Source organism: Rhopalosiphum padi, chromosome 1, assembly GCF_020882245.1.
Source record: "Rhopalosiphum padi isolate XX-2018 chromosome 1, ASM2088224v1, whole genome shotgun sequence".
Taxonomy (NCBI): domain Eukaryota; kingdom Metazoa; phylum Arthropoda; class Insecta; order Hemiptera; family Aphididae; genus Rhopalosiphum; species Rhopalosiphum padi.
This window is the reverse complement of record NC_083597.1, coordinates 70,968,676-70,993,828: the sequence shown is the minus strand read 5'-3', so window position 1 is coordinate 70,993,828 and position 25,153 is coordinate 70,968,676. Positions and strand designations below refer to the sequence as shown.

Sequence of the window (25,153 nt, the reverse complement as noted above, 5' to 3'; positions counted from 1 at the left end):
TGTACATGTACCTACCTACCTACCGCTGTGTAATACGAAAAGAGATTTCAGAGGTGTGATTGTTTACGCAGCGCTCGAGATTTACCTATTCGGGATTGCGGTCCGGACTAGCGTTCTTTGTGTATCTAAAAGACCCAATCGAATCGTACGCATGTTCTTGCACCATTCCTAATACGTACCTAACTAATAGTGTATTATACAGCTCGACGATCTACATACAAAGGTATACGATTTATGTCATACAGATGCTCCCATTCCATTTATTTTTTACTAAAAATATCACAGTTGTCTAAATTTTGATTTTTTGAATTGCTTAGAGTACATCTCTACGCGTTGATTATATTTTCGAGTACTAAATTTTTTTTACACCATTAATAGAGAGTACTGTGGCGATAAAAATTGTTTCCCTGCAAGAACCTCATGCATAAAAATCTTTAAATTATCTCAAAAAACATTAATTTTTCAAAAATGTTGATACATCTATAAATTGAAATACAAACGTGAAGTTTCTGAATTTTTGAAATTTTTCTACTAAGGATAATAGCTCTTAATTATATAATCGTTTTACATTAAACATAAAATATGTTTAATATCGAGTCTAGTTAGAACTTATTATACCTCGATAATTTTTAATAACTATTATAAAATATCACTTTATTAGGTACCTACGTCCTACATAAATGTTAATAACTATGATATCTATCATAGTCTCCCTTAACTTAATCCTATTATCATTGACGATTATCTTTAATACATAAATTCCAATAACTTATAGAAATTATACGTTTGAATTTCGATTTATATACATCAACATTGTTAATAACATAAATAATTTACAAAAAATGAGTGCGTTTCTTATTATTATTGAAAAAAGAAGTTTAGATGTACGAAAGAGCAAAGGACATTTTTTAAACGGTGTATAAATGTAAGTATTTGAAAATATAGTCTTCAGGTGTATGCTTATAAATTCCAAAATTCAAAATTCGAACAAATCAATTATTAAAAGGAATAATCGAGTTGAACATGTCTGGCGAATCACTCTTTATGTGTATACTCGTATTATATTGAGCGTATTATACTGTAGATAGACGTTGTATAATAATAATTATTATAATATATTATAACCATTATAGGAATAAATATAGGGAACTTGTTGTTGTTCGGTTACTCAAATAACGATTTTTTCTCCTAGCGGTGTCATCGTGTACATTCGTAGTAGTTACGAGTAGAATTAATAATAATAATAATATAATAGCAATGAAAAATATAAAAGAAGATCCTGTGCATTTGTTGTGCGTTGCACGACGGGGGACCGTGTGAAAGTTAATAATATAAAGTGTCGTGTATGTTTGCGTTACACGCAGACCATTAGTAAACGGAAAATAAACTTTTTTTCGCACCTATTAGCCCGGTAAAAGTCACTAATTGGCAAGCGACCAATCGCGATCACGTCGGTATTTTAAAAACTATGGGTTTATTATTAAGTAAGTATATTATTCAATTATTGATTTATTTAAAGTCATACCTAGAAATTAAAAATGCACTATAGATAAAAATCATAAATATATAATAATTCGTATAAACTGTATAATTACTATTGGTAACAGTAAACACTATCTTCAATAGAAAATTATAGTAAGAATTTTATGTAATAAATTATAATTTTGGAAAGGATATAAGTGGTCATGGTACTATACTAACTTAATATTTTAATACAATCAACTGATTACAATATCCAATAAAAATGTATTGAAAATTGAAAAAAAAGCATTATTACAAATAATAAAAGAGATAATTTACAAAGTCCATCGCATAATATGATTAATTTTAATTAGTTATAAATTCATAATTATTTGAAATCATAAATTTGAAATTTAAAACTCAAGTATAACTACTTAGTTGACTGTAAGTGAAAAATTGATTTCGGTAGTTAAGGTAATTATATTTAAATTTCAAATTTCAAATTAAAATTATTGCGAATTGTTTATAAATTAGTGAAACTATTTTTGTTTTTGCACTAAAAAGATATTTAATTTTTTATTGTGACAACTTTTTATAATATTCCCGACCGAGCAATATATATCGATATCGTTAACTGTGCAGTCGCAATATAGCTTCAAATTTTTATACTAAGGAATTAGTTATATACTTGGGTTATACATAACTAATCTGTATGTTAGTTCTTCGCTCTTTTGTGAGTTTTCCATCATTAAAGTTCGTGCAATGGACAATTTAAGTGCATACGCGCATATATTTTATGAATCTATAGAATGATGAATCAGGTATCGATAACCTATCTAAATGTTCAAATTAAAATTTAATAATAGATTAATGTATTAATAAATGTAATATTCAGTATAATATTATAAAAGATAAGCAATAATACAATATATTATGTAAGTCAAGTTTTTATTAATTATTTTTTCAAAATTTGAATTAATATAAGTTTTGAGTAATACGTTTGGACTAATAAAACAATATCTCTTTACATTGTCAATATTATGGTATCCGAAATGATTTAAAAACGATTAATGACGGTTTTAAATTTTTGTTTGAACATTTTTATACATTTTCCTAGTTCTGTTAAACTTAAAATATATAATTGGTGGAATCGATAATTTGTTTAATTACCTGTATTAATAGAATTGATGTACCTTTTCCTTTTCTAAAAGAAGGTCTGGTGGATCAATGAGATACTAAGTATAAGTATAAGTAGTTATAATTATAAAATATATAGGTATACCATCTTACAACCATACTTATTAATATAATTATAATTATAATATGATACCGTAATTGAAAAATCTTATGGCATATAATATTTTGATTAAAATACTTGTAGTTCAAATATTCTAATATCTTGAAATTTAATTATTTTCCCTCGTCCACATTATCGTTTTTTTTTTTTTATGGCAAATTGATCAAAAAAAACAATTTTGTTTTTGTTCCCACACAAACAGTTTATATTCCATACATCAAGTTGAATATTTGTTGTTTAGTATTAAATATATATATATATATATACGAATGATATATCCCTACGAGTAGTTAAATAGTTTGCGAATCTGGTTGACATTACCACCCAGAACTGGTTTATATTTACGACTGGCGCATTACGGTAGTCATCATCCTTTTTGTAAAATTTAAAACGCCGACCGATTTCGTTTTATTTTTGTTCATTCTGACGGTTACTCATTCAGTATAACAACTATAGTCGATTATTGTTTTTTCCTGGCCAATATCATTTAGTGATTTCAACATATTATAATCTACATCAGTGTTTCGTTTCACAAACAATGTTTCGTGGTATAGGTCCAACAGTTTCTTGAAGTATGTCAGACCATAATACTATTTTTATTCCTATATTAGTATTTATTATACTTCATAAAAATATATTTTAATTTAAAATATTTTTAAGGTCAAACGTTTGCATGGTGTAACTCGAGGTATAAAATATGTATTATAATAATAATGTGTTGGTGTAACAAAACTTATATCTAATAAATCAACATTTTACAAATTTTTTATATGCTCAATTTTAACCATTTATTTTGTTATATTTATAAAGTGTATATAATATAAGGTATTCTTAACATGAACAAATACAAACATTTTAAAATCTATTTGAAAATGTTTGCGTTTAAGGTTCGATATAAAGTAATAAGATCAACCGAAAGTTGGATTTCAAAAATATATGTTGCTAACATCATTGATTACATCATGCGTAATCATATGGTTTTCTCGGTATATTTTTTTTTAGTGCGCTCTATCATGCAGTCATATGTTCTTAAAAAATAGCAACAGCCTTTTATATATACTCTTGTGATCCTTTTCCCTCGCAACATACACAGCACAAAATCATACGAAATCCCAATATGAAAGTTTAATAATAATTAACCGTTTATTTTTTTGGTTTTACGAATCCTGTTTTCAGAATGTAATTGCAACGAGTTTTCTCACCGATGCTTCTTCGACAAAGAGCTGTACGACCGGACCGGACACGGAGGACATTGTCTAGACTGTGCCGGAAACCGGGACGGAGCGAACTGCGAGCGGTGCAGGGAGAACTATTACCAGAGGAAGGGCGACACGCACTGTTCGCCATGCGATTGTAATGAAGTCGGTGAGTGTTAAGTGCGTCAACCGACTGATATTTTACGGTTTTCTCGAACGTTCTGAAATATTTTACGGTTTTACCGAGTAGTTTTTTTACTAGCGACTCTTTATCATAGGATCATGGAGTTTGCAATGTAACTCCGAAGGCAAGTGCCTATGTCGTGAGGGCGTGACGGGGGACAAATGCGATCGGTGCGCCGAAAATCATTTCGACTTCGGGCCGACCGGATGTAAACCGTGTGGATGTACAGTAGCCGGTAGTCTGGATAACGAGCCAAGGTGCGAGGCCGAAAACGGAAATTGCATTTGCAAGGAGAACGTCGAAGGAATTCAATGCAACAAGTGAGTAAAACACGTTTCTTTCGACAATCACATGGAAAAAATCATTATTTATATTATATACAATATTATTATTATTTGAAATTCCATTATTTATTGTGTTTTCCACTTCTTGTTAACATTAATAGTAGAATATGTTAAGCTTTGAAAAAGTTTGATTCCTTGTGACCTCATTTACTACTGACATTTAGAATTCCATAGATAAATTTTCGTAGAATAAATACGTAGTACCTAATTAGACTGAAAAATGGAATTATTGTCGTTTCTAAAAATTTTGTCTGATCAATACGTCAGTTAAAAATCTGGACAAAAATTTCGAATATTAGATAACTATTCACATAACTTTGAGTACTGAGTATGATGTACTATAAATAATTTATAAATACGTTTTTATATAAACAAATGTCAGTATGTTATTATAATCTTTTAAGTATTAGGCATTTGGTTTTGAAATCAAACATGTACAATTCATAAACGACGTGTCGATTGTATTTAATAAAATAATAGTATTGTTGTGACACGTCATGTTCAAATTATATAAATATAAAAAAATATATCACTTTTTTGATTTATCGAACGGAAAACGATAAAACAGAATTACACGTCTAGATAAGCTTGTAATAAATTTTTTTTTAATCAATAAATATTGTTATTTTATTGCACAGATGTAAACCGGGTTTCTTCAACTTGGACGAGGACAATTTATTCGGTTGTACGCCTTGTTTCTGCTATGGACATTCTTCGGTGTGCCAGTCCGCTTCGGGTTATTCGAGAGGTACCTATATTGTTTAATTCGTTTTTTTTTTTTTTATTATCATTACAAGTACAACACTTTAAGTGCAATCAAATTGCATTTTTTTATTTACGCATACGTCTGTGCCTACTACATCATCTGCATATTTATGTGTTTTAAGTATCCATCGAGAGCGTGTTTGTCCGGGGCAACGAGCGTTGGAATGGATCGGATATCTACGGTAGAACGGTGTTGCCAGTTCACAGTCCTTTCAAACAATCGTTGGAGATTTCTTCACCATCGAAAGACGCCGTTTACTTATTGGCACCGGGTGAGTTGTTGATAGCTATTAAAAATCCATAAATCTACCTATAACATATTACTATACGCACGGAGCTATAATCTCGTGAAAATACTGTAGACAAGTTCCTCGGAGACCAGCGTTCCAGTTACAATCATGACTTGACCTTCAAACTGAGCATCGGTGAAAACAGTCCTGATCCAACTATCAACGACATCATTCTTGAGGGCGGTGCCGGTCTTCGCGTCACTCAAGCAATATTCGGACAAGGAAACACATTGCCTTCTGACACGGTAAATGTCTTGTCCATCGTTATATTTTAGGACAGCGCCACTGTGGTTCCCAAAATTTTTAGGTTTATTTTTATTTGCACCTTTTTTGAACTAAGGTTTTTTTCAAGGCGCCTCTCGCCAAGCCACAGCTTGACTAATCTTAAAAATTAGAAAAATAAATATGGCGTATATAAAAAAAAATAATATTAATTGCTAGTTTATTGCCAGTATTCTAAACAAAAACATCGAGATTTTTTTTGAATGCACCTATTGTATCTAATTATTATTTTATAACCGACACACGTATGAATTTCAGTGAATGGTATTACCCACAGACGAAATCAAGTTTTCATTTATTTTTATTCATTGTCGTACGATTTTATTTTACATAAGTAAAATGACCAAGTTATACTGATATTATTGCTAGATATTTAAATTTTAAATTACTCAAGGTTATTATTTAGTGCAATATTATTAATCAATCAACCTTGAAAATGACCGAGTACACTCGTTATATACGAAAAGATCGTTTTAAGTGTAATTTTTGATAAATTCCAATATTTTAAATCAACATCACGACAACGCTGATCCATAATTATTAAAGTAATGGTATTGTTTTGAATTCCTCCTACATGTAGCCAAAAATGTACAAATTCCGTCTTCACGAGAATCCGGACTATGGCTGGCAACCCAGGCTGTCTTCGCGCGATTTCTTCAGCGTTTTATCGAATTTGACAGCCATAAAAATACGAGGAACATATTCTGACAGAGGTACGTATATGTCTTACGCACAAATACACTCGCATAACATGCAATGATCGTATATAATGTATAATATTATAAAAATTATATTTATGATTTTCTAATAGGTGTTGGTTTTTTGGACGACGTTTCACTTCAGACAGCCCGGCGCGGCGCTCCAGGATTGCCGGCTAATTGGGTCGAGATGTGCACTTGTCCCGAAGGATACATCGGACAATTCTGCGAATCATGTGCACCTGGTTCTCGACACGAACCTACTAGTGGTGGTCCTTTCTCGCCATGTGTTCCGTGTAACTGTCACGGCCATGCCTCCATCTGCGATGCGGATACAGGTAACAAAGATTTTTATTTTTACTTTTAAATCATGACTTATAATATTACCTACTTAACTACCATAGTATTATAAGATATTCAAGTAAAAGTATTTTGAATACTTTTTCTTTTTAGTTAGTACCTGTATATTATTTTTTTGAAAAGGAGAAACAGATGTATGGTTTTGAATCAAAATATAATTTTTATTATACAATTAAGTTGAATTAAATTTTATTTTGTATATCTAAGTTTATAGTATGAATTTATTTAATGCGTCAATAGTCTTAATAGAATAATATTGCATTTAATTATTAATAAATAAGAAAAAAATGACGATTTTAAACTTATAATTAGAGAGTTTATTTTTAAAAACAAATTATTAAAGTTTTTTTTGGGTAATACGTAATGTGTATACTATATTTATTTGCTATATACGATTCATGCGTTCAACTGAAAATTCAAATAAATTTATAAAAAAAATAAATGAGTGATTTACAAAATATTACAGTTAGATAAAATAATACGTTGTAAAAATATATACACTATAGAATTAATTAAAAAAATTTAATTTATTTATTTGGCTTACTATTTTAAAAATAAATGTTATAAAATACTGAGTAAAGGTATTTACTAATACCTTTACTCAGCATTGAAATACGTGTTTTAAATTATCTTTAAAATAAATATCTGGGTCAGAACTCGAATACTTTTAAAAATATATTTTTAAGACCACCTAGCTATAATAATATTATTATCTAACACACGTCTTATTTTATTAATCTACATACCTAGTATTAATATGTTTTGCGAGAAAACATCATTTTATAATAATAATAATAATAATAATAATAAAACACGTGAAATTATTTAAATGTTTTATGCACAGGTCGGTGCATTTGTCAGCATAATACGGCGGGCGAAAATTGCGATAGGTGCGCGAAAGGATACTACGGTAACGCTTTGCAGGGCACCGCACTCGACTGTAAACTGTGTCCGTGCCCCAACCAGGGAAGTTGCGTTTTGATCGGAGAAGACACAGTCATTTGTTTGGAATGTCCCAAAGGTTACGGAGGTAAACACGTGATATACGAATACAAACACGTATCTTCTAGGATTTTAACTATTACGAATTTCCACAGGACCCAGATGTGATATTTGCAGTGATGGTTACTTTGGCGATCCGACTGGAAAGAATGGACCGATCAGTATTTGCAAATCTTGCGACTGCAATTCAAATGTAGACCCGAACGGAATCGGTAATTGCAATCGAACGACCGGAGACTGTCTAAAGTGCATCTACAATACTGGCGGAGCACAGTGCGACCAATGTTTACCTGGTATGTATTCCGTATAATAATATTATGCTTTATGTAAAATTTATACTGATTGATATATTGTAATCAGGGCTATAAACAAATAATGAAATAAAATACTGTTGACCTACTATATACTTATGATCTAAAAATTAGAAACTATGTTCTAAAAACCTATAATATTCAATTTAAAATCAAAAAGGCTTAAATCATTTTTTTTAAATAAAATATTAAAAGTAATAATTTTTTGGATACACAAACAAACAAAATATTAAAATGTACGCTTAAAACAGAATAATTAAAAATAGTATGTTATATCTAGAGTTCGTGATAATATTTATAAGTAATTAAAGAGTTTTCTTTATAAAATATTCGTCGTTTATAAAAAATATTACCTCGTTCTCTAAATTTAGAAAAATGTCTGCTGACGCCCACGCCTTTGGCGATAAATGTTCAGACATTTCATATTAACTCCAGTCTTACTAAAGATAATTATACTTAAAAAAATTTTATTTATATTAATAAAATAATAATTTAATTTTTAGAAGAATGTAAATATATTTTTGATAAATATTCTACAGCGTGAAAAATACCACTAGAAAAACTTTAAGAGTTGTCTAAAAAATTCAATATAAAATTCACGTTAAAATAATGAGTATTGCTTAAAACAAATTTTTCACTTATCGAGCTACCATTTTAAGGTACTAGGAAAAATTTAATTGCATCAAAATGCTAACTATGTCCATAATGACATAATATAATATTATCAAATTGTTAATTCATAAGATATAAAATATATATGTGTATACGAGTATAATATAGTACATTATATTGTAAACAATTTGTAGATGTTTAATTAACCTATAACCTTATTCTAGGTCATTTTTATATAATTAATGTTTTTAACATTAGAAATACTTATTATGTATATAATTTTAGTAACTTTATTTTCATCTATATGATGTCTTCTTCAATGGTGAATTGGGCCAAACTATTTGTAAATTTATATTATTTGTGTATTTATATGATTTTATTAATATTATACAACGTGTGATGTATACAGTATACCAGATACGTGATGTATTTAACTGGTTTATTGGAAAATAAATTATATTAATTAAATTTGTTGATACCGTGATTTTCAGGATACTTTGGGGACGCCCTTGCTCCTGAAAAAGGCGATTGCAAACCTTGTGACTGTTATCATCTCGGCACCACTGAGACAGGATTTGGACCTTTAGCTTGTGATCAATTGACTGGACAATGTCAGTGTAAACCACACGTGATCGGAGTAAACTGTGACCAATGTGAAGCTGGTCACTATAACATAGGCAGCGGAGACGTAAGTTGTGGTGATGAGTCATTCGGAAAATGTTTAGTTGCATCGGGGAATTGTTTAATACGGGTATTTTTACATGTATCAAAGATCTACAAAATAATATGGAGACAACAGAGAGACCTTGGGGTCAACACTTTAAAATAAAATATAACATATTATATTGATTTATCTGTACTCGTTAATAACGAGAGAGAGAAAGAAGTTTAAGAGAATTCGATACCGACCGTTTATAAGGGGTTCTAGGGTATAGGCAACTTCCTAAATACGTGCATGCGGATAGATTTAAGTGATCATTAGTGTATAAAATAAGTAATGGTGTGCTCCCGGCGCAAATATATTATGTACAACTTATACAAGTGACTACTGGTGTGTACAGTAAAAAATGTATACTTATATCTGCATTATGTACTTTTTGTCAATTATAACGATAGAATTTCTTCCTTTAACTAATTTTGATTTGTTAAAATGTTTACTTGAAATGGATTAAGCCATATTTTGAAATGTTTTATTTCATTTCCGAATAACCAACATTTAATTTTTTATATATTTTAAATATTCAAACAAAATGTATAGAAGTTAGGGGACGAAATTTGAAATATTAGCCTAATAAATATCAAGCACGCTGCAGACATAACAAATAATCCAAGTTTAAAAAGATTAGTTTACTCAAGTTTATAACAAGTTTAATCAGTTTAAAAAGATATAATCGTATTAGTAGGTTTATTGGTATGATTTACAAACGATTGAAACCTCCATTTTGGTATTTTGGTTGAAATATATTATCATGTACAACCTCTTTAACAAAAAATATAACAACATTTTTAAAAGACGACAGCATACATTATAGGTGCTGTGATGTGCACAGGTATTGACTAACTCTTTCTAACCACCGTTCGCACTTGGCAACGTGTATAGCAGGGCACGGGGGACTCGCAGTCCATAAACCTTTTAACAATGCTATTATGGTTATTAATCATTATATTTTGTAGGGCTGTCAATCGTGTGAATGCGATGTAGTGGGTTCCGTCAACAATACCTGCGATACCAACACCGGTCAATGTATATGTCGTCCGGGAATAACTGGCAAGAAATGTGACGCGTGCGAACCTTTCCACTACGGATTTTCAGCCGAAGGGTGTAAATCGTGCGCTTGTGATTCCATTGGTTCGGTGTCTTTGCAGTGTGATGCGAACGGACAGTGTCCGGTAAGTTTAAAATCATATTTGACATATTATATAATATTAAATATTATACAGTACTTGCCTATAAAATTGGTGTTGTAAAAAATTACTTTTAAAAAGTAATTAAGTAGGTACTACTTAAAACTAAAATACTACTTTTTTGTAATATATTTAGGTATTATTCAAATACTTTTATAAATTAATTTGAAATATTATTTTTTTCTATTAGTTATTAGTAAATTATATTATTAACTTAGGAATGAATTTTTCTATCATTCAATTCCTAGTTTTAAATATTATTAAAGCTTTATTTAAGGGTTTAAGCAACTAAATTAAATTATTTTTTAAACTCTAATGAAAAATAACTATTATATTTAGTATTTTATGAAAACTTATATTTTATCTTATTTTATTATTTGTTAATATCATAATAAAATATTCAAATTTAAAACAATTATCAAGAACATATTTTATTAAAAATACATTGTTTAATATCAATTTAAATTATCTAATATTTATGTAAATATTTTATAGATTGAATGGATACATATGCTTGTTAAAATGTTTAGTTTAATATTAGTATCAGTCATATAATAGTGGCATACTATATACAAAGTAAAGATTTTGGTAGTATTGTTAATTTAAAATTAATATTTGGAAAAAATGTATTCAAAGAAAAATAATCTTAATGTACTCAAATACCTGTTGATAGATCATAGATAGTATTTAATATTTGAAAAAGTATCTGGATACCAATGCATACATTTTTTACTTAAATACTTAACTGCCTAAATTATTTGAGTATTATCTATATACATTACACATATTTACTCTATACAGTTTTATAATATTAATGAACAAAGTGTGGTAAAAATGGTAGAGCTATTCAGCTGTGTACATCGAAATATTTTATCCGCAATTTTACACGTGCATGATTTAATATATTTTTTAACTTTTTAGTGTTTGGAAAATGTGGAAGGAAGGCGTTGCGATCAATGTAAAGAAAACAAATACGATCGGCAGAGAGGTTGCGTGGATTGTCCAGCATGTTATAATTTGGTTCAAGATGCCGTTTCTTCACATCGCGAAAACTTAAAAAAACTGGAAGATGTGTTAAAAAACATTAATGACAACCCTACTGTGGTAATTGACGAAGATTTTGAACAAAAACTGAAAGAAGTTCAGTTGCAAGTGGACGAATTGGAACAAAACGCCAAACTCGCTACTGGTGGTATGTACAAAATATGTTTGTACATACTTAATTAATGTTTTATGTTTGATATTTCAGGATCATATTTAATGGTGAATTTTGTGTGGTTAGCTCAGATGCCTAATTTTTAGGGGACGACTAATTTTTTTATATATTTTTATTGTCTTGATCCTTTCATAACTCTGTTCAGTGTTCACTTATTTTCTACAGTTAAATAGTTCATATTTATATTTTACAGTATATCATGTGATACCTACCATAACTTATAAAGTTATAATATTATTATATTGGCATATATTTCTTAGCCATTGAAGAAAATAAACATTTAAAAAAATCTATTTAATTATAATAGTATAATAAAACAATTTTCTTACTAACAATTCAGAATGAAAGTTAAAACTTCAAATTGTTATTTATTTACCATTTAATTCATCACAATATAAAAATAGTTTTTTCTTTATAATTTTAATATTTTTGTTGTTGTTGCACCTGGAAATTCTAACGTATGGTTCTGGATGTTATGTGATTAATATATGTGTATCATGTATGTTTTATAGGTAATATCCCAACGAGTGACAAATTGATTTCTCTTCATAGCCAAATAAAGGAAATTCAAGATCTTATGGCTCAGACAAGCAACTGGACTACTTTAGCCGAAGAAAAATCTTTACAGGCTGAAAATAACATCATGAATATTGAAAAAATGAATGATAAATCGTCAAACACATTGAAAAGAGCAATGGAATATATTGAAACCGAAGGGGCCACGTCGCTTCTCAAGGCTATATCGAAAAGTAATGAACTCGGACAACAGAGTGACCAAATGTCTGAGATTGCTAGGGAAGCGAGAACATTTTTAATGTTGTAAGTATTATTCTTGTATTTAATAATATTACATTTAGAAAATTTTTATGTTACATAGGTTGTACATTTTTTTATTCGTATTATTATTTGCAGAAAAGAGCAAGAAATTGAAAAAATGAAAGTTACTGCAGCGCAAGCTATGAAAATATCATCTGAAGCATATAACATAACTAGAGACGCTGTTAATCAACAGAAAAATATCAGGTATTATAAAGTTATTTTTAATCATTTTGTATAGATTCTTAAGTTTTCAAGTGTCGATTAGCTTGTATGCATCTTCCTTTCTATTTTTATCTAAGACTTATGAGTTATATTTCTCCCAGTAGAAAAACTTGACCATTTTTAAATTATGTAAAATAAATATAATAATTGTATACATTATCTACATTTTGTACAAATTATGTACTAGAGAATAAATTATAATATGTTGATGTTTTTATTAATACTTATAGTGATGAATTAAAATCTTTGGATACGGAAGTTAACTATGTAAAGGATAAATTGAATACAATTATTACTCAAGCAAATGAAGCGCAAGAATTGGTGACTATGGTCAATAATGATTCATTGTCAATATATCGAGATATTTACGCAATCAATTTACCAGATGTCAATGTCACAGTTCTTAAGCAAAATATTTCCAATTTAAACGCAGAAGTACGATAAATATGTTGTCATTTACCCAAAACATTATTATTAACAATAATATAAACTGTATTTGAACATATTTTTTAAAAACAATATATTTTCTAGGCTGAACAAGTCAAGAATGATTTAAGAATGCAAGGAACTGATCAAAACATTATGAACCTTATAAAGGAAGTAGCCGAAGAGCTACAACAATCTGAGATTACATTAGCTCAAGGCGAAAAGCAGCAAAGAACCAGAGAAAACTTTTTGGCACAAGCAAATGCTTCTTATGAAAAAGCAGATCAAGCTGTTAAATTAGGTGTTAGGATTTTAGAAGAAGCTCAACAAACACTGAGCACATTGCAAGGTGAGTGTAAAAATACCGATAACTTTGTTGAAACGGTTTATCAATAATTTAGTTTAATTTTCCGTTGTAGCATTCGATAAACAGGTGCAAGATAGTAAAAAAAATGCAACGGAGGCTTTAGGACAAGTATCAGAAATCAAACAGTTGATAGAAGAGGCCAGCGATAATACTATTCGTGCACAAGAAGCATTAGCTGGAGCTGAATTGAGTGCCATAGCTGCTAGAGACACTGCTAAAAATGCACAAACAACATACGCTGATCAAGCATTAGAGGTGCTAACGTGATAAAACCGTATCCATGTTCAATATTGATTTGTTTTTTTTATATATATCATAATAGGATTCCAATAAAATTAAGAAAGCTGCCGAAGAATTGGCATCCGAGGTTCATAAGTTATTCGACGAAACAGTCGGTCAGATAAAACGTGTAGGAAATACTGCAGAACGCTTGAAAGACGCAGAAACTCAATTCGAACAGGATCAAAAAAGCATTGACGATGTAAATGTCTATATTATTATATCGCTAAAAATTGAATCACTTTCATCGATAAATAATATTATACTTAATATAAATATTATGCTCGTTACAATAATAACTTTGTGTATATTATTACTTTAATTCTAGGCAAAAACAAAAATTGGCCAAGCAAAAACATCATCATCTGAATCAAAAAAAATGGTAGACAAAGCATTGCAGGATGTCGAACAGATATCAAAAGAATTATTAGATCTGGCTGATAGTGGTAAGTAAAATAATTTTTCAGGTATAAAATCATGTGTAGCAGAAAAAAAAATTACCGTTTTATTCATTAAATAATGTTTTCTCATAATTGAAAATATTAGTTTTTATTTTGTAGGATCAATTATTATGTTTACATTATCATTTAACAATAAATTACAGAACTGTTCGTGTTTTTTTTTTAATATTTTAGTAATTTAACCGTTAAATTATTTTATTATTATAGATACTGACAAGCTGAGTCTACTTAATAATAGATTGGAAACGGCCGAACAAGAACTGTTGAACGCTGAGTTGGACAAAAAATTAGCAGCTATCAATACTGCTAAGATTTCTCAAGTGAGTCTCACGAACCACCTGAGTGTATCAAAAAATTATGTTTCATTATAATAATTGGATTTTTTTTTAATTTATATACAGGCTCAATTAATTAATAAATTAAAAGAGGATATAAAAACATTGACTAACGATGTCAAAAATATCGAAGCGATACGGATGGCACTTCCGAGTGGATGCTGGAAGAAAACGAATATAGAAGAATTGCGTTGAGCGAATAGTATCCACCTTGGGATTACACGTTTTACCATTTAGTCGTTAATTTTAAGATAATCATACGATTTTTATAATATTTAAGTCAATTTTATGTGTTCATGAATTCAAAAAGATAGTCATAATATTATGTTATCATCAAAATTTGTTTACGCAAACGAATTATTTTTTTATAATACGGTAAGCAAGTTCAAATTTTGAGATAGGTGCACATTTTAATATTTTCTAATATAAAACAACACTACGTTCATACATATTTGATTACATTAGTCTATCATTGAAGAACTTTTTTTAGTGACTTGATTTAAAAAAAAAACAAACAAAATAATTACATTTCTAATCGACTTATCGAAAATTATTTTATATAAAAGTTATTTTTGTTATTAATTCCAACCAATATAAATCCAGTTTTAAACAAATACATTGATATTTTTCCCATAGTTTCTAAGTGTCTTAGAATTACTTGTTAAATCTAAGAATGTACCTATGCAAAAGACTTAAGTAATAATTATGCTGTCTTGAGTAGATTTAGATATATATATATATATATATATATATATAATAATATTTATGTAAGATTATTTCAATGTGCCAAAGACCAATTTATTATTTATTATCCTACATACTATGTCTTACTTATATTAAAGCTTTTTTCCCTATAATAATGTAAAATAAATAAATAAACGTAATTAGATGTGAAGTACTTTTTTTTTTTAAACCTTCATCTAATTTATTCTTTTTTCAGGCTAATAAAATATTACAATTTGCAACTAATGAAATAAATATAATTTTGACCGATAAAATAATAAGTAATTAAATTATTGCAATTTAAAAGTTATAATATTATATTATATTATATTTGTTTCGACTTAACAATCAACATTACACATAATAAAATTATAAAATTATGTACATAATCATTATATATCTAATCCAGAAAGTGAGCTTATAAAAAAAATTATTATATTTTTTTTTTATATAATATAGTTACGCTGTAAGTACTTGTCTATAAATATTTATTTTTAAGTATCTACCCATATTTTGTACATTGTACATCAATTTTTTTTTACCAAATGTTTGGTAAAACGTAGGTACTTGTATTTTAAATATTTTAAAATAGTTTATATCTTGGATCGTCTATGTTCAATTACTTTTAAAATGTATCTCTTATAAGACTGTTATATACACTTATGCCTATAAAATATTATTATAAGCAATCAAGCAGATTTCAATAATAGTATAGTTACGTTATGTACAATATGTAAAGAGCACATGTAAAACCTATCGATCTACTGATAATAAGTAGTCGATTATAGTGTCAGATTAATTCCACAGGTGTATATTATGTTCGACTATCTTTAATTAACATAATTATATAAACTCCGACAGTAGATACTAAATTAATGTGAATTCTATTTAAATAACATAATAAAATAAAATCTAAATTTTGTATGTACAATAATTATAATAGGTAATATAATAGGTGTAACTCGATTGGTATTATAATAAAAAAAAATCAAATTCAAATTTGTATACGTAATTTTATTACTATAATATATACAATAAATAATAAATAAATTAAAAATAAATTTGTATACTATGGCAACTATTTGGTATGATGGGGAAAGCGTATTTCATTTTATATGGTACAGAACGTCAACCATACAAAATATGTATTAGATACTATCACAATATACGTGTTAATTATCGAACACTAAAAATTGAATAGGATGTCAGCACTATATATTTGTTTCCTATCTTCGGGTTACGTGCAACATAAACAAAACGGATTAACGTAAAATTGTATTTTAATGATTTTTGAGTAATCTTAGAGAAAAATCATCGATTACAAAAATGATAGAGAACAATATTTTCATGTCGATTTAATATTTTCCCATTATTTGACTTGAAAAATGAAGCGCAATATTTTGTAAATTTAAATTGGATATTTAATCCAATTTGACATATCAAATCCACGTGACACACTCTGTACGAGTTCATATAACTATAATATAATAAACCTAGTAATAAAAATGATAGTCTATGACATCGATCGTGTCGTGCTATTAATTTTAGCCTTAAACTGGGAAGAAAAATAAGTCGTTTGATTATAATCGGATTTAGGTGTACCGTAACTTAAAATGTAAAAATACCTAACAAAAATTAAACGATTGGTTTTGATCGGTCAAAAATAATATTGTCAGAGATTGCGGGTTATCGTTGATTTAAAGGTCAAACCTATATAATTCATATACCAATTTAAAAAAATGTATAATCGATGGAATTTACTTATCGCGCCCCGCGAGAAAGATATCCAGCGCGAGTTCATAGAACTATATACATGGTAATATGGTATGATGTACCTATAGGTACGCAATGCTATTGAAATCCATTTCCGCATTGTAATAATTCAACACATTTTTCCCGTGGCTACATACACCATAATATGTCATTGGCTCCAAAATACGCGTCATGTTACCATCGTCTGTGCCACTAACGTTGCTACGTTGATTTACAGCGGCGCTACGCGTAGGTACTCATTTGCATGCCTATTGTCGTTATCATTACATCATTATTATTATTATTATTACTATTACTATTGTTATTTTTTTTTTTTTTTGATCAGCTTGTAACAATAATATTAATAATCACTTAGAGTTGATTTAAAGTGCCCCGGAAAAGGCGGTCTTATATAGTGTTTCCTGGATTGAATTATTAAAAAAAATTAAATATTATAATATAATTAATATTTTGCAGTTGACTGTTCGTGACATACAGAGCGCGGTTATAGTGCGATATGCGATTGAGACGACAGAAAAGAAGGAGACGACGAAAACGACGACGACGACGATGTAAACTCCTCCGGCCAAAGACTGCGGAAGGCCGCTGAATCGTAATCAGTAGAAAATTTGGACTTTGAAAAGTGCGTTTTCTTTATTTTCTATCTCTCTCTAGCACATACACATAAATAAAAGGTAGTGAAACCCTTAAAATACCGGACACTCTCGGTCGTTGCTAAAACCGTATCCGTTTTTTTCATAGGATTAAGTTTGTAGATTGCTTTAAAAAAAAGTATTAAGTTAAATCATAGTTTTGGCTATACGTTGATTATGAATCAATCAGTCGAAACACCTCTTTTATACACATAGTTATATTAGGTAAAATATATTTAATATTCATTAGAAATTTTATCCTTTACTAGGTTAATTGAGTAAACCATTTAGCCAGTGGTACTTGACTAACACTTTATGTAGTGTATGTGACAGGATAGATTTTTTATAAGTGACTTTGATTGGTTGTGGAATTTATGGTAGTTTATTTTTACTAATTCTTAAAGGTTGGGTATGTGTACTGTGTAGGTATATGTAAGAATTAATTTGAGACTTAGTAGGGAGCGTCGGTGATTAAAAGGAAATTTTTGTTTGGAATTTTTATATTTTATATTTTTGCTACACCCCATAGCTTAATTGTGTAAGCTCAAATTACTATTTGGAGATGTCCATTATTTAGAAGTGTCCCCGTTAAGAGAGTTCATCGTAAAATGCAATAATAATACTGTGACATAAAAATGTAGAAATAAAATAATGAATAAATCAATATTCGTTTTAACGCAATGACAAAGACTATTACATGTATTATATAACGCTCTTCTTCTCACTAACGTTGAAATATTTTTTGATTTACTAAATAAACAAACAAAAATTAATTTTAAAAGTAAATTAAGTTTTAATTTTTTTTGCATGGTACAAGTATTAGCATGACTATTATATTTTAACGATTTATTATTTTTTCCCCCAAAGTAAAATTTGTAGAATATATAATTACAGGAGTAAATTATTTAAAAGTTCAATTTTTAATTACTAGCATCGTTTTCCAAAGAGTAAAATAATTTTATTGAGCAGTCGTAAAAGTTAAACATATAATATTCTATTTTGTAAGTGTCACATTTTTTAGTTAGTATTTTTTTTTCCAGATCTACCGAATAACAGAACAAGTATTTATAGGTACCAACATCAACATTAGCACTACGTATAGTATATATAATAAGGATTATTATTGTAATATAGACTGACATCGAAAATAATAATAATGTAATTTTTTCGTTGCATAAGTCACATCATTCCGATCGTAATTCAACACTAGGTAATTATTATCAATTATATAGCTAGTGATAACTAGTTAACACATATTAATATAATATTACTATCGTTATTCGCACGATTTATGACTTCATTGATATTTTTATCCTTATTAAATTATCAATTATTATTTAATTGATCAATAGCCCGACACAATCTGTCGGATTGCTGTGGCGTATACGAAATGTGAACATCAAAAGTATTTAGTTATTGGATATTTAATATTTTATGCATTGAACGTTGTAACGTGTCGCAGTACCAAATATATTTATCTATACGAAAATTTCATTTAAATATAATTAGTGCAGTGGAGTAACTTTTACACACCAAATTTATGAATAGATGTTGAGCAATTATTGAACTATATTGAAGAAATTATCACAGAAATTATAAATAAATTATGGTTATTATTTTTGGTTTATTTAAACTCGAAATCAAAGGAATTTAAATGTTTAAATGTGCTAAACTGTTAGATAGTATTTTAATATTTTAAAACTTTAATATTACCGACTACAGACACATTATTATATTTAAACATTTGTTTTATATTATTTAAAGTATTGTAATTGAATGACAGTAAAAAGTAAAAGGTATAATTTAGTTACGTATGTATAGTTGCATAGTTCGTGTATTTATTATGTAGATAGCCGTGTCGTTGTATATTTAGGTAAATAGGTAGAAAAAAAGACCAGTAAACCATACCTACTTTATTATTTTCCACAATATTCTTGTTATTTATTATTATCTTTTAGTTACTCTTCTTCGAAAATGTTTACTTTATTAAAAAATACGATCTTAATCATTGGATCGTATTATATATATGAATAGTTATTTTATTTTTGTATTGTCGCACAGCATCAAAATAAGTCAATAACTGTTTAATCTAATAATGACAAATATTTGCATTGCGTAACAATAATTCAATATTATTATACATTCGTTTATTTAAGTTTTTAAATAAAAAATATACACATAGGTACTTAATGAATTGCGTTAATTTCAAATTATAATGACGAACTGTCAGACGCACTTTTTCACTGATTGTTAAGAATATAAACATGTTACTGTTATTTTAATTTTAAGGTATTTGCGTCTAAAATAATAATCTCTAATACGAAAAACATACCATTTTAAAGACGAATAAAAAACTATTATTTATTTTGTCGGGGTTGGTGTGCATTTTTTTATCAACATATATATATATATATTTTTTAATTTTCAGGCACTCAAATATCAAACCATTATCTACTTAAACTGATTAGTTCAAGGTTAAATAAAAATAAATTTATTAAGTGAATCGATTAATTTTAAAATATGTAATTAATAAACATACAGCATTATATACATAAACGTATTTGTTGTTAATCAATTTAATACATCTAATACAACAATTAAAATTAATATTACTAAAATCTATAGGTATAGTATACATTGATGAATAATACGTTGTCATGTCAACAAGTTCAATACATATTGTATATGCCTTTTATTTTATTATTCAATCGTGGAGTTTTTTTTTTTTGATTTCACGACTAGCTATAGGTAATACACATATGTGGCAGGTACCTATAGAATAACGTCAATGACCTACGGTGGACTTCAATTGAAAAATAAATAAAGATAAAGCTGACAGTTTTTTAACAGTCGTATAATACATTTGTGAAAATAATTGATATTTTCGTGGATCTTTTGGCCATACGTATATGTTGTTTTTTTTCAAGTATACACAACGCGAAATCTGAAATAAATTGAATGTGTGAACGTGTGTATTACGTATTTAAAATAGAAAATTAGTTATAGACAATGCAAAAAATTATTGGAATTCGATTCACACCGTTTATAAATTAATTTTGTTTAAAACGTTGAAGTAGTGGTTAACGACAAAATAATACGATCGGAGGAAAACGATTGTGAATGGAGTTTGGTTTTCCTAAAAATGGTTGATACTTCATTAAGGCTCACAAGGCGTTGTCTGGGTTCGATTCACTGTTGTCCATTAAAGGATTATTAATTGTTATATTATACTTAAAACTTGAATAAAATTTTGTCAACAAAAAAAGGTGGAATAAGACATCATCGTGAAATCATTATAATATACTGCAGTGTGTTTTATGAATTGGAAAGTCAGTCGACAGTCAGTAACTCTGATTAAGCTTGGTTAGGTATCAATATAATAACAAATTATCTAATAATACTATAAACGAATATAATATGATTGATTTTTCCTTCCTTTTACCGTATTATAATGTTATATTATATCATGTGTATACATATAAGTTTTATAAATTCCATAAAAAAAAAAAAAAATTCACTTAACTGTTCGCACTATATGAAGTGATTTATAACTAAATTTCCGATTAAATAAAAAACTGTATGATCTCTAATTGAAATTTCAAGTGTGATTATAAATTTTATAGCAGGACAATAAGACGGAGATAAAAATAGGGGTGTTTAAGAACACGCTACTTCCATCCAAATTGTGTTATTACATATAATAATACACAGTAATAATATTGCACTTTCGTAGTCGTATACGATCTCGACTGTGATCTTCTATCCTAGAGATAAAATACCCATCATTGAACAAAAGTCAACGATAATAATATTAATGACCTTGTGTTTAAGGCGTGATTTAGTTTTAGCGAAGATGGGTCTATCCTGCGGAGAGATTTATTACAATATTATTATTATCGGAAATTCGCATATTATTATCGAGTAATTTTTTAACACCAAGACATGCCTATATAGATAGGTTTAGCATTCGTCTTATGAGTATGCATTTTAGTATGTTTTTTTTTCGCTGTACCGTCTTTAAAAATGGGTAAGTAATATTCATATTTCATAAGAATCGCTTTCAATTTCAATTATCTAATTTTTATTTTGCATATTTTTACATAAAATCCTAAGTATAATTTAAACTATTACATTATTATTGCAAACTCTAATAGTAAAAATAATTGTTTTGCAACACATTTTAATGAAAGTAATATGAAATATATAATTAAAAAAAAAAATGATTTATACACTTACCCGTATAATTACCTTAAAAAATTAACTTTAGCTTTTTCACTTGGTAATCTCATAATATTTATATTTTAACAAAATCAAATACGTATTTCACTATGTTTTTTTCATTTAATATTATTATTTAAATTCTAGCCTTACATTATATTCTATTATTTTTTGTACGTGTAATTTTGTTACGTGCCTCGAAAGTCCAACTTTTGCGGCGGTCACGGTCGACGTGGTGAGGTCTGGGAGGATGTAAAAGGGTGGGTGTGAGCGTACGAGAGTGAGTGAGTGGGCGATTGATTGATATTTCGGACACACGCAGAGGGTAGTTTTTTGCCATTTTTACATTTAACGTACACGCGTGACGTAGTAGCGACACGTTTTACTGCTGGACAATTGTATTGCATATTACAGCATGCATAAAATCCCGCTGACATATTGTGTAGCAATCGTCATGTGGTCGGCGAGTGGTTTGAATTCGTATGACCCGACTTTTGTTGCGGCCGTAAAGACCATGACGCGTATATGCACAATAATTATTATTAGCAATGATGCCATCTGCAATATAATATAGTGATATATCGTAACACGACGACTCTCGTCTGTGATAACGTTAAAATATAAAATACATTATTTCACGTTAAAATGCCGGTTGCCGACAGCGAGTATGACGGCGTGTATGTGATCGCCAATAATCACTATCTACGTGACTATCACAGGTCGGCGGAGCAGCAGCAGCAGACTGCCGTAGTTATCGCCGGTAACTACGAGCCAACCGCTGCAACAGGACCGGAAGTGCAACAGGCATTGCACCCCATGGCGCCGCCGGCCTTGCAACAGCGGCATCGTCAACAGCAGCCTGACGGTGACGGTGCAGATTTCGTTGCCGTATCGTCTCGGAAGTACAGGTACCTATGTGAAGGATGATAACTGCAGCGCATTTAATTATTATATATTGCACACGTTCGCAAGAAATTATTCGGCGAGTCATTAAAAATGTTATTGGTCCTGATCAGGTTCCAGACTCTCCCCCTCCCGTCGAGATTTTCCCGTGATGACCACGATGACTTTTTTTGGACCTAAGGGATATAAAATATTTTATTGCCGTCCATATAGGATCTTATGAAACGTTTTGGTTGACATATCTAAAATAATAAATGTATAATATTTTCTTATGCATAACAAGTTTTCCGTAGACCATTTCGTTCACCGTCCACTTCGCAACATATTTGCACTTAATCAAAATAGGTTTTTAAAGTGCATACATTAAAAAATAATTTAATTTGCAGAAAAATGTGTTAAGTTGGATTAAAAATTAAGAATGACTTTAAAAGGCTAACATTGCAATTATAAATGTAAAAATGATTTAGAAATCTGAATAAAAGTTTAAGGGCTATATGCTTTCGGTACATTGGACAATAAACAAAAATATTATGTTCACTATTGTATAATATACAATTTCACAAGTATTTTACCATTTTATTTATATTATTATTATTATTTATTATAGAAATGGTCGAAAGCGAGTTTTTTGATTGTCATTAAACGTATGTATACAATTAATGTTAAGTGTAGGACGATTGTTTCATATTTATTTATTTATTTATCAGCGTTTTAAGACGCGGACATGAGTGAAATGGCAAGGTTACCACGGAATATTTTAACACAAATTCCCGATGCCCCACTTCTAAATATGTATATGAGAACAATTTAGTTAAATGATTCTTATCTCTGTAAAAAGCTGTTGCAGCAATGACAACAGAAATATCGGATTTAATTGAAGAATATACTGCTATGCACTTATTATAAAATGTTATGAGTTACAAAACTAATAACGCATTAATAATACGCGGATAAAAAAATAAAACAATTTTGTATATTCAGTCGTAAAAATGACATCATATTTTTAATCGATAATGAATATAATAATTAATAATCATCATTACAATACGCGTCAACAGAAAATAAATATTAAATAATTATGATCTGTTGTTTTATATAACTTCATATAATATTCGATAAGCGTATTATAATAATATATCGAAACAAATTCGTAAATCGTTTTCCATGACAGATCGAAGCGACGAAGGTGAAAACATTTAAAATAGATATACACACACTTTGGAAACAATATCATACTAATATAAAATATTCCATTTTATGATTATATCGTTAAAATACTGGCTGATTTTTTTTTTATCTTATACCTTACCAGGACATAATATAATTATTAATAAATAGAATAAAATAATATATCATTCTATAAAATATATTGAGAGATTAAGTTGAAATAAAAAATAATCAGATACAACTGATACAAGATTTGTTGTTATTAGTTATTTGTCGAATAATTCTCTTTTAAATGCCACAATATTATATATTACAGGTCACTGAGTGTTCACTAGTCATACTTACCGCCGTTTTTTCTTCAATAGAAAATTTATTAAAATTAGGGTTTTTGGAATATTTGACTTTGAAGTAAACCTTTACTTATAAGAATTAAATGTTTAAATATAAATATTTTTTGTTACCATTAAAGGAGTGTTAATAAGTGGTTGTATAATTATCTTTTGTTTAAATAAGATACATTTTACAGTAAACTGAGACAAAGTATATGATTTAAAGAAAAAAAAATTATTGATGTAAGTATATTAATCGAAATTGGAATGAACAATTTCTGAAATATTTAACTTTATCTACTGAGGATAATTATAGTTCCATGATGCATAATATATTATTGGGCTATGATAATATGACAATTACAGTAATTAATAATAGTATATTATAGTGGAATTTCATAATTTGTGAAAATGGTCTTAATGTTAATAACAATACTTATACTAATCAATCAAAATAATACATTTATTATACTTTTGATGTAAAACTATAATGTTGACTTGTTATATTAATTTAAATAACTTAGAAACTATTTTAAATTTAAAATCAAAAGAGTGGATATATACGAAAAAGTCATC

General features: G+C 28.4%; 2 protein-coding genes and 1 long non-coding RNA gene across 5 annotated transcripts in view; all 3 read left to right on the top strand.

Moving 5' to 3' along the window:
• Positions 1-15,727, top strand: part of LOC132925581 (laminin subunit gamma-1) — a 55,781-nt gene extending 40,054 nt beyond the window's left edge. For both annotated transcript variants that reach the window (XM_060989994.1, XM_060990048.1), the window contains 21 exons: positions 3,935-4,123; positions 4,233-4,458; positions 5,121-5,230; positions 5,370-5,519; positions 5,610-5,782; positions 6,400-6,532; positions 6,631-6,855; positions 7,722-7,907; positions 7,975-8,172; positions 9,294-9,490; positions 10,477-10,692; positions 11,629-11,899; positions 12,436-12,742; positions 12,836-12,946; positions 13,195-13,399; positions 13,496-13,739; positions 13,810-14,012; positions 14,080-14,238; positions 14,365-14,482; positions 14,705-14,817; positions 14,899-15,727. In XM_060989994.1, the coding sequence (XP_060845977.1) occupies positions 3,935-4,123; positions 4,233-4,458; positions 5,121-5,230; positions 5,370-5,519; positions 5,610-5,782; positions 6,400-6,532; positions 6,631-6,855; positions 7,722-7,907; positions 7,975-8,172; positions 9,294-9,490; positions 10,477-10,692; positions 11,629-11,899; positions 12,436-12,742; positions 12,836-12,946; positions 13,195-13,399; positions 13,496-13,739; positions 13,810-14,012; positions 14,080-14,238; positions 14,365-14,482; positions 14,705-14,817; positions 14,899-15,027 (3,863 nt within the window). In that variant the 3' untranslated portion in view covers positions 15,028-15,727. The remainder of the gene's footprint in view (positions 1-3,934; positions 4,124-4,232; positions 4,459-5,120; positions 5,231-5,369; positions 5,520-5,609; positions 5,783-6,399; positions 6,533-6,630; positions 6,856-7,721; positions 7,908-7,974; positions 8,173-9,293; positions 9,491-10,476; positions 10,693-11,628; positions 11,900-12,435; positions 12,743-12,835; positions 12,947-13,194; positions 13,400-13,495; positions 13,740-13,809; positions 14,013-14,079; positions 14,239-14,364; positions 14,483-14,704; positions 14,818-14,898) is intronic.
• A 1,611-nt stretch (positions 15,728-17,338) lies between these two features.
• Positions 17,339-19,225, top strand: LOC132932236 (uncharacterized). Of its 2 annotated transcripts, none has more exons than XR_009662834.1 (3): positions 17,339-17,556; positions 17,785-17,950; positions 19,001-19,225. It is a non-coding gene; the product is annotated as an uncharacterized LOC132932236 (long non-coding RNA). The 2 variants fall into 2 exon arrangements; XR_009662833.1 differs by having other exon boundaries at positions 17,339-17,560.
• Positions 19,226-22,324: 3,099 nt separating this feature from the next.
• Positions 22,325-23,136, top strand: LOC132932235 (uncharacterized). The gene has a single exon (XM_060998510.1). It carries the CDS (start codon positions 22,824-22,826, stop codon positions 23,103-23,105), a length of 282 nt encoding a protein of 93 aa, XP_060854493.1. The 5' UTR covers positions 22,325-22,823; the 3' UTR covers positions 23,106-23,136.
• Positions 23,137-25,153: the final 2,017 nt, after the last annotated feature.

Excerpts from the sequence above, each read along its gene's own strand:
- LOC132932235 (XM_060998510.1), top strand. The coding sequence starts at position 22,824 with ATGCCGGTTGCCGACAGCGAGTATGACGGCGTGTATGTGATCGCCAAT.